Source organism: Phalaenopsis equestris, unplaced genomic scaffold (genome assembly GCF_001263595.1).
Source record: "Phalaenopsis equestris unplaced genomic scaffold, ASM126359v1 Scaffold000703, whole genome shotgun sequence".
Classification (NCBI taxonomy): domain Eukaryota; kingdom Viridiplantae; phylum Streptophyta; class Magnoliopsida; order Asparagales; family Orchidaceae; genus Phalaenopsis; species Phalaenopsis equestris.
The window spans coordinates 418,506-428,353 of record NW_018165143.1 but is presented as its reverse complement, the minus strand read 5'-3'; the positions used below and the strand labels follow the sequence as shown (position 1 = coordinate 428,353).

General features: G+C 37.9%; 1 protein-coding gene across 2 annotated transcripts in view; it reads left to right on the top strand.

Moving 5' to 3' along the window:
- The window catches only part of LOC110030343 (ras-related protein RABH1b), a 32,191-nt gene extending 24,288 nt beyond the window's left edge, over positions 1-7,903 (top strand). Inside the window, exons 5-6 of one of the 2 annotated variants that reach the window (XM_020733014.1) lie at positions 6,131-6,221; positions 7,635-7,903. In XM_020733014.1, the coding sequence (XP_020588673.1) occupies positions 6,131-6,221; positions 7,635-7,781 (238 nt within the window). In that variant the 3' untranslated portion in view covers positions 7,782-7,903. The remainder of the gene's footprint in view (positions 1-6,130; positions 6,222-7,634) is intronic. The other variant, XM_020733013.1, reaches the window with a different exon arrangement.
- The last annotated feature ends 1,945 nt before the right edge of the window (positions 7,904-9,848 follow it).

The following is a 9,848-nucleotide window of genomic DNA, read 5'->3' as shown; positions in this document are numbered from 1 at the left end:
AGGACTTCAGCAGGGTGAGACTTTTCAACAAAATCGGACAAAGAGGAGTGCAAAAGGGAATGGTTCAAACTTGGAACATTTATTACAGGATCCAAAGGAACAAGAACTAGAGGATGCCACAGATCTAGAGGAGATCCTTGGTGGCTTCCCAGTCTACCCTTTTGTTTGGCTTCAGTTTCGAGGAGGAATATTCAAGTGTTTTATCCTGTCATTTTTATTTAATTAGGGCTTACATTCGTATGAAACGATCACACAAATAGCCTGGAGGATGCAATGATTTAAGTCGTGAAGGACGACAACCTCAGAAGCCTAAAACGAGTTAGGGCTTAGATCGTACAACAGAGCTACACAAATGCGTGACGAAAAAATTGAGGATTTATGTTGTACTAGGCGAACAACCTCTAAATCTTATGGATTGTTTTAATTCTAGGAATAGCTGTTGGGGAAGACATGTTCTGCTGTTGAAGATGATCTTGCTGCCGACCGCGTTAACTCCAAACTTCTTGTCGCTAACTCCAAGCTCCTTGTCGTGACGAGTTTAAGCTTCTAGGATGTCCAGTCATGATGTCAAATCAAACAACTCTATGATAATAGTCTTCTAAACACCTTATATGGAAAGGAGGTATGCTTAAGACTATGTAATATAAAATATGCAATACAAGGCAAACAGAAAGCTCACGACTAAGGCAACTAATAGCTGCTACAACGCTCCCCCGACAAACACCAAAGGGCAACTAAAGTAATCCTAATTTTTTTTGGGATGACAAACTTGATTCATCAATAACATTCAAGCCATTCAAGCCCAACGAGAAGGACCGAATCACACCAAACAAACTCCAATAGGTCTCACGAGTAGGGACTGTAAGAGGAGCAAATCCCAATGGTGAGCTCACGGGCAGGACCAAAAGGGAAGGCTAACACAACCACATCACAATCCCACGGCTAGGGACCAAGCAAACATCAAACTGCAACCTTATAAACTTCCAAAACCGTAGGGCCAATGAAATACAGAACCCAAACCACCCCTCGGGTAGGGGCAGGACAAGACAAAAACCGAGCCACAGTCAGAGCCAAATCGAGCCACAACTAAGGCTCGAATCCAGGCCACAACAAGGACTAGAAAACATTTCTATGCCTTCAAGACATCAAAATATAGGACGACCATATGTCTCAAACAATGTCTCAAAATATGTCTCAAACAAGAACAACTATGGAAATCCAAATTCAAAATAAAATTTTCCACAATATGTATAATTAAGCCAAAGGACATTCACAAGATGCCAAAACCGAGCCCAACAGGGGCCAAAGCAAATGAAACCGAACCCTCTCACAACTATAGAGCAGGGATAGGAATAAACACCAGAAACGGGCTCTCGGATAGGAGTTAAAGCAAGCAAACCGAGCCCTCAAACAGAGTCAAAAACAAACCCTTCAAAGCTCATACATGAAGTTTAAACAGTTAGTAGGACGTTCTAACCAAAACCAAAAGCCCATCCTCAACAAAAATTAACATCCCATGCCCCTGCAATGAAAACCGAATGCCCACAAAGATCCCAAAACCGAGCCGTTCAAGGCCAAGACAAAGCCTGAGCATAGATTAAAATCCAATCTTTAGCAGAAATTAAAATTCCAGTCGCTTCAAGATAAAACCGAACCATTCAAAGCGAACCATTCAAAGCCAAGGAACCATTCAAAGCCAAGGGACAACTCACGAGCTTTTGAAATATCAAGATATAGAGCCAATATATGCCTTAAGCAAGAACAATAACATATATAGTATATTTAGGCCCCTTACTTGAGTATTCCAAACATGAAACAACTTCCAACATGTATTTAAACAAAAGGATGTTTCACGAGGAGCTAAACCAAGCCCTTAAAACAGGTTGCAGAGCTTTCCAAATTAAATAAATTTTTTTATAGCATGCATTTCGAGTAAGGGAAAGCCACTGAAAGCCAAAAACGAGCCCCAAACATGCATGAAAGGCCAAATAAACTCTCCAATATCTCAAGCTAGATAAGAATGAATGAAAAGCTTCATAATACATGTCCCAACATACTTGCAAGAGGAGCTACTATTGTCTCAAGGCCATATTTCAACCTTCCTATTCATAGTAATATACATATGTCATAGTTTCATCTCAAGCAAGTAGAGAAAAGAGAAATACTTATATCATGTCATATTTCCACCGTTCTAAGCAAGTAATCAAGTCCAATTCCTAAAACATGCTCACATTTCCTTTTCTAGATGCTTGAATACCAAGTATTTCCAAAAATATAAGTGTAATATCATGCAAGTATGCTATACCATCCACTGCACCAAGCTAGAGGGGGCTCGACAGAGAGCAGAGTCGAGTACAGCTCTAGCCAAACTTTCCTCCCAACAGTGAGAAGAACCTAATTGAAGCACTAGAAACTCAAAAAAAGAATAAAAAAGAAGAGTGACAGAGAAAATTCCTCCCCAGAACAAATTTTCGGCCCTTTGAAGCTTCACAGAGGAGCTCTGATATACGCTATGGGAAGAAGAAGCCAATGATTGAAAAAAATCCCGCAGAGATCGAGCGCAGGGGGCTCTGCCATACTGTTTGCGGCTCGAGGAGCTAATGAATGATGAGGCGGGATGGGCGACTGCGAGAGAGGAGAGCGCGGGAACCTTCGTTCCCATGTCTCGAGCTCGTGTGGTCACATAAGGGCTCACAACGGCTTAGGGCAGAGGCACGAGCGAGAGAAGGGCGCACGAGCGAGAGGCGGACGGGAGAAGGGAAATGAAATTAGGATTAGGTTTATGATTTATTTATAATAAATAATAATAAAATATTATTTATTATTATAAATAATACTTAAACACATCTCCTTCTCCAGAAATGCCTTCACGACGAAACAAACTTCTCCAAGGCGAAATCGACGTTCCGGACGTGTAGGCGCAGTCCGTTTCGTCATCAGAGTCGTTCGGGCAACCTCGTCGTCGATTGGGTTATAAACGCGTCGCGGTCCAAATCCTATCAAAATTTCGGCTCGAATTTGATTAAACAGAACGGAGAAGAGCGCATCAGTGCCAAATCAACGAGTTGAGTCAATCCTGAGGCCGGCAGTCCTATAGGAATACTCTCTGAGTTCCTTCGGAGTAGCCTACCTGGTTCGAATTCGATTAAACAGGATGGCGAAGAGCGCAGCGGCGCCAAATCAACGAGTAGAGTCAATCCTAAGACCGGCAGTCCTATAGGAGTGCTCTCTGAGTTCCTTCGGAGTAGCATTACCTGCTAGGCAATAGTGGTCAAAACTACCACATGGAACGTCAAGTAGAGCGAAGAAAAGTCCAGAATTGCTAACGGGGAAGACTCCTTCACTAGTTTTTTAGGAGTACTCGACAGAAAGGTCCTACCTCTAGATCCTAAGCTATTAAGGAGGGAAAAGCTACACCTTGATAGAAAGCGAGGTCAACAGAGCCCTCATCGGTAACAATCTTGATGATGGTGTTTATGTTACAACGATGTTTGATAGTGACATGAAAGTATTTGGTGTTTCTGTCACCATTCTTAAAATGATTATCACAAGCTTTCTATCTGAGGTAATCTTCCTCAATAGAGATTTCTTCTAAAAGAGTGTGGTGAGCATCCACGAGTTTAGACCCAATATCGGGAGTAGGAGTAGCAATCACCTGAGCCTCTAAATCGTCTACCTCTTGTTGGGCCTTTAGCACCCTAGAGTGAATATTACCAAAAACGTCAATGTTCCATCTTTTTAAATGAAAAACCACATTCTTATGCAGTTGACACAACGTAAGCCATGGATTCCCACTTTCATTAGAGACCCAAACCTGTTTAATCAAGTCAGTGAAAGTGGTGTGAGTAGCCCAAACATTAAAAAATTTAAAATGATAATGAGGAGGCTTGGAATGAAAAGCTAAAGTAAGCAGGATCAGATTGTGATCCGAAGCAGCATGATTCAAATGCTTGACTTGAATAATATTATAGTAGCTCAACAACTGAGAGTTTCCCAAGAATCTATCCAAACGTTGTAACATGAAACCTCTCCGCCAAGTGTAAGGAGGATCAGAGAAACCTAAGTCATATAGGTCAGCTTCCTCAATATGATCACAGAAACGATTAATAGGATTTGTGTCAACCTTAGCACCACCCCATGTCTCTGTAGGTGACATAATCATATTTATATCGCCTCCAACGAACCAATTATCATTTATTTCGGCCCTCATATGAGTAAGTTATTGTCAAAGAAGGAATTTATCCCTTAAGTGAGAGCTAGCATAGATAAACGTAGCCCAACCTGAAAACAGTTCAAATTGATATTGAATGAGAACATATTGCACATTATCATCAATGATATTAACAGTGATATCCTTCTTCCAAAAAAAACCAAAATTTATTGTTCACATTGCAGAAATGCAAATACCCCTTGAATCTCTTGATGATGCTATCTTTATGAGTTGAAACAAAAGACTCCAAAATAGTAAGGATGTCAGGTTTATGGACCCTACATAAATGCTTTAAACGATTAAAGGAGTGAGGGTCCGCCACTCCTCTAATGTTCCACACCAAAACATTAAGCATTATGGCCCATGACACCCTCCCCTCTAGCAATCCTAGAGGGTAGGTGTCAGTGCTCACCTTCTGAGTGATAAGTGACATCAGTAGTATTTGATTTTGGTAATTTCGGCAGTTCAATTCGTTAGTTCAGATTTCCTTCTCCCTCGTTTTCTACTGTATCTCTGAATTTGCCATTCAGATTCAAGGGCAGAGATAACAATAGCTGATGGATCCTTCTGTGAAGAGATAATGTGAGTGAAGGGATCAGAAGAGGAAGGTTGGGCGGAGTCGGCATCAGGTAGGTGAGTGGAAGGTTCGGTTTGCAGGACAGTGAAGACAGGGTGTTCCACCAACTCAGTGACTGTAACGTCCACGGGTAAAGGCCCTAGAGCCACCGCCGCATCCCCCAAACTAGGAGTAGGTATTTTGTTAATTTCTAAAGAAGGAACAAACAAATCATTTGAACCTCCAACCGCCATAACATCCACCGCTACAGCCTCAGCAAGGGGGTCAACCGAATCAACAGTCTGTATAGATGGTTGTGAGAGTGTAGGGAGAGCAGATTTGTGTTCTCCAGGGGGCGGTCGATGGGTAGGAAATTTCCTTAGGATGTAAATTAAATGGAAACAATGCTCAGAGTCATGACCAAACATGCTACAGTGCTTACAGTAATAAGGATGTTTTTCAAGCAAAACCGACTGCCAGTACCCATATTAGTAGAGCCTATCCAAATATCCTCCGACGGAGGTAAGGTGATATCTCTCTCAATTAATATTCTAGCACCGAGGGCCTTGTGAGATTGAAGGTATGAGCATCAAGCATTAGAGGTTTCCCGTACATGACAGCAATCGAAAATAAAATTTCATGATTAAACAAATGCACCTTCAGACCAAGGAGTTTAAGTCAGACAGGGATAATAGGGAGCTCGATTTTGGGGTCAAAGTCAGTTGTCCATTTAAGGACCTTCATCCAAACATCACCAAAGTGAACAGTTCTACGAGCAAAAAGCTTTGCATAGTCGTCTTCATTGGAAAGTTGTATCAAAATATGTCGGCTATCCAAGGCCCCGATCTTCCACCCTCCCGAAAATTTTAACAACTCAAAATTCTTCAACAGAAAATCATATTTCGGCAGACCATAGAGGAATTTACCAATCAAATGAAAAGAACAAGCAGTGGCGAGGATAGAGTTTTTCAGAATCGGAGAGAAAAAACACGTTTTTACCGCCCTTACGACCTTGAGGTTAGAAAACAGAGAGTGAGGGGAAAGCCTAAAACGAAAAACCAGAAAGATCTCACCAGGGGGTGCCGTCGATTAGCCGTTAACATCTTCGTATCAATTCGGCCTTTATTTTTTTTCTATTTCGGGCAACTTATTTACATATATATATTTATTTATTTATTTATTTATTTATTTATATGTCAGATTTTTGTGACCTTTGAGAAATCTGGGATGTTTATTGCCGTAGTGGTTTGTTCTGAAATGTTAATTTTTTCATGGTTTACTTAGCTTCATTTTCAAGTTAGTTTAGCCTTGCAGCTATTCAAAATAATTTATGTTAAATACTTTCCTATTGGATGGTGAAACAGACAAGTTTCGATAGAGGAAGGCGAAGCTAAAGCGCAAGAACTTGGTGTTATGTTCATTGAAACAAGCGCCAAAGCTGGTTTCAACATTAAGGTACGTATAGACAGATTTGAAAATTCATTTTTTTGCACTATATTCTTCAATTCTCGAAAGAAATAACTTCATGGTCATTGCTAAAAGATCAATTTTTTAGGCAGTATGTTGCCATTGGAGTAAATGATGAAAGTAGCCTTATTATTTCTCTTAGGCGCGCCTATTTCAATCTATAGACCTTTTCAACAATCAATTTATCTCTCCAATTCACAAAAACCGAACCAATTTCACTGTCATTTTTCTTTTGGTCTTTTTGGACTGGAGATGGTGTTGGGAAGCTTTTTATAATGATATTTTGGACTTTTATTATCAAACTCACCATTAATATCAATTTAAAATAATGGATTTGAGCTTAGTAATCCTAAACATCTTTATGAAAAGCTTCATTTCATCCATAAAAGTAGTATGTACAATATGATTTATCAAGAACTATAAAGAAAAGACAAACCCAGATTTCACAAGTGAGATTCTTTTGAAATTGCTGTGTACAGGTCTCCTTCTTCCTCTTGACTCCTCTCTTTCTCCACTAGGCTAGAATTTTCTGAATTTTCCACTTTAGCATCGACGTGTTAGGTTTGATTGGTTGGCTCCCAAGGGTCTTTACCAGATGGTTAGGTTAAGAGTGTTAGCCTTATCAACCTAGTTTACAGGGTGAATCAAAGAGATCTATGGGCTCCTAAGTCCTTGGGTTAGTTTCTTAGGTTTAAAGTCTCAAATGTCAAAGGGTCCCTTAAAGACATTCAACAACAACAACAACAAAAAAGCCTTAATCCCACTACTGGGGGTTGGCTACATGAATGCTTATTCTCCATTGCTTTCTATTTAGTGTCATATTTTCATTTAGTTCTGATAAATTAAGATCATTTTTTATACAATAAGCCCAATACAATAAGCAAGCCTTCCTGGGTCTACCTTTGCCTTTCTTAACATAAGTCGAATCTAAAACATCTACTCTCCTAATCGGATCATCAGAGGGTCAACACTTAATGTGACCAAACCATCTAAGATGACTTTCAAATGGTACTCAATCCTTAGCTCTCAGTGACCTAATAAATGATCTACTCAACTAAAATAAGTTGGGTCCAACCATCAACTAGTCCTTTAGAAAAGTCTACTAAGGAATTCCTAAGCCTTGTAGTCCAAAACATCCTCTTGAAAAGCTTCCTTTCGCCAGCTTTTATGCAAGGAATTGCAAGATTGATGGTAGAACTGGAACCAAATCAGTTCGAAGGGACTAAATTTAAAACCTGAGGAAGTTTCAGGCAGAAAAACAAACACTTAAAAATATTTAGGGATCATTTTGAACTTATTATCTTTTTTGCTAAAACTGATGCTGCATTTATTTGTGTCTATTCCTCACAATTCTCTTCCATTCTTTTCCCAATTGGAAAATAAATGAGCATAAACTGGCAGGCACTGTTCCGAAAGATCGCGGCAGCCTTGCCGGGGATGGAGAATTTGTCATCAACAAAGCAGGAAGACATGGTCAATGTGAATCTGAAATCCAGCAATGCAAGTTCTTCTCAGTCACAGCCACAGTCTGGTGGATGCAGTTGTTGATGTCAGAAACAGACTGTTCAGCTAAATTGTGAGGGAAGTTTTCATATATAGCACATAATCTTATGTATTTATATATCTCACGTCGAAACTTTCATATTTGCATATATGACACTTAAATGTTTTAAATCTATGCATGAAAATGTGTATTTCACTTTTAAAAACCAATAATAATGTTATTTTTGATGTGATAATAAAGATTTGAGTGCTGTGTGTAAATATGAAAGTTTAGTTGTGAGATATGTAGATACATAAGAATTGTTTGCTATGCATGTAGATGCCCCAGCTGTTTTTTAATTTCTTTTGGTTCTCTTATAATACAATAACTGAAGCATCGTCCTTATGTTTGATCACTAAGATCTCAGCTCTTTCCAAGTAAGAACTCCAATGTCTCTCCTACTTTGTTGTATTATTAATATGTTGCTCTTGGTTTCTATTTTGTGTAGGTTTTAATTGTTTTCCTTTGAGATTTTTACATTATATTTTCGCTTGTAATGGTAACATTTGTGTAGCAGCCCAATGCTACAATGTTATGGATATTCTATGCATAGAGAAACTACTTAAGAGCTGCATTATTGAATTTTTTTCTTTTTTGATCTGTACTATTGAATTCTTAAGAGCTGCACTAATGGAGCAGAAAAATTATGTCCGGACTCCTGATGTAGCTCTATGTGCGGACTCCAATAATATGCCGTTATGTGTGCTACATCACGGAGGTTATTTCGAGATTATTGAAGTGGAACCGCAGATGTTATTTCAGAGTTATTTCGGATAAACACATATATTCCACTTCAATAACCCTGAAATAACCTCCGCAATTTCACTTTAATAACCTCAAAATAACACTGCAAATGTTATTTCAGGGTTATTTCTAGGTTATTTCAAGGTTATTGAAGTGAAATATATGAATTTCTCTTCAATAACCTCGAAATAATCTAGAAATAACCTTCGTGATGTTATTTCAAGGGAGTTATTGAAGTGACACCGCGATGTTATTTCAGAGTTATTTTAGGTTATTGCGAAGTCCGTGGTTCTACTTTAATATTTTTTTTTATGGGGTCGATATAACACACATGACGATATATTACTGGGAGTCCGCGTTGAGCTATGTCCGGAGTTCGGACATAAATTTTTTTTTGGAGCATAGGGCGTTTAGATAAATTCCTAACAATCTTTCTGCATTTACATACCTAACAACTAAATTTTTTATGTTTATATGTATAACACTCAAGTTGAATATTACATCTGAATATCTATCTTAATATATGGGAAATAAATGCATGTCACTCTTAATTTAATGAATAAATAACATTTTAGAAGTGCTAAAATAGTATTGAATATTTTTATGAGGATGTTTTAGTCCCAGAGTTTATAGAATTGTCAAAATAGTTTTTAGTCTTTTTAAATTAGGTTCGAAATAGTTTTTATTGAGAATTATTAGAGCTCAATTTTAAAATAGTCAGAGAATATTTAGTCATTTTTATAAATTACGGGATTAAAAAAAATTCATGTAAAATAATTAGAGGATATTTGACACTTTATTCAATATTTTAGTATCAAACATAATTAGTCTTTTTTCGAGAGTGGCGAGTCTCAAAGAATTTAAAACAAAATATTATATTACACATTAATTAATAAATGATAAGTTTTACATTAAGATAATTTAGTCTCATATTCAGTTATGCTAAATTAGAATAAATAGAATACTTGTTTTTCAATGACATGAAAATTAAGTAATATATTTAATAATTGTTTTATGTTATGTGCCCGAGTTTGCAACCTTGTAGCGGTTTTGTGAATGTGTAGAGACTAAGGATCGTCTTTGCGTCCTCTACCTATGTTGGTAATATATTAGGATACTTTGAGGGATCCTTGGTCTCCTTGGTTTAATTGGAGAAAAATCACAACTCCCAATCAACACAATGTTGAAAATAATACTTATCAGATGATCTTCATTATTGGCCTCAAGCTAATAAATAGTCGAAGAACCTTTGGATGGAATAGACAATAACCTATTCTTATGGAAAGGAAAATTACAGTAACATAATTCTAGCACTAATTTATTAAAAG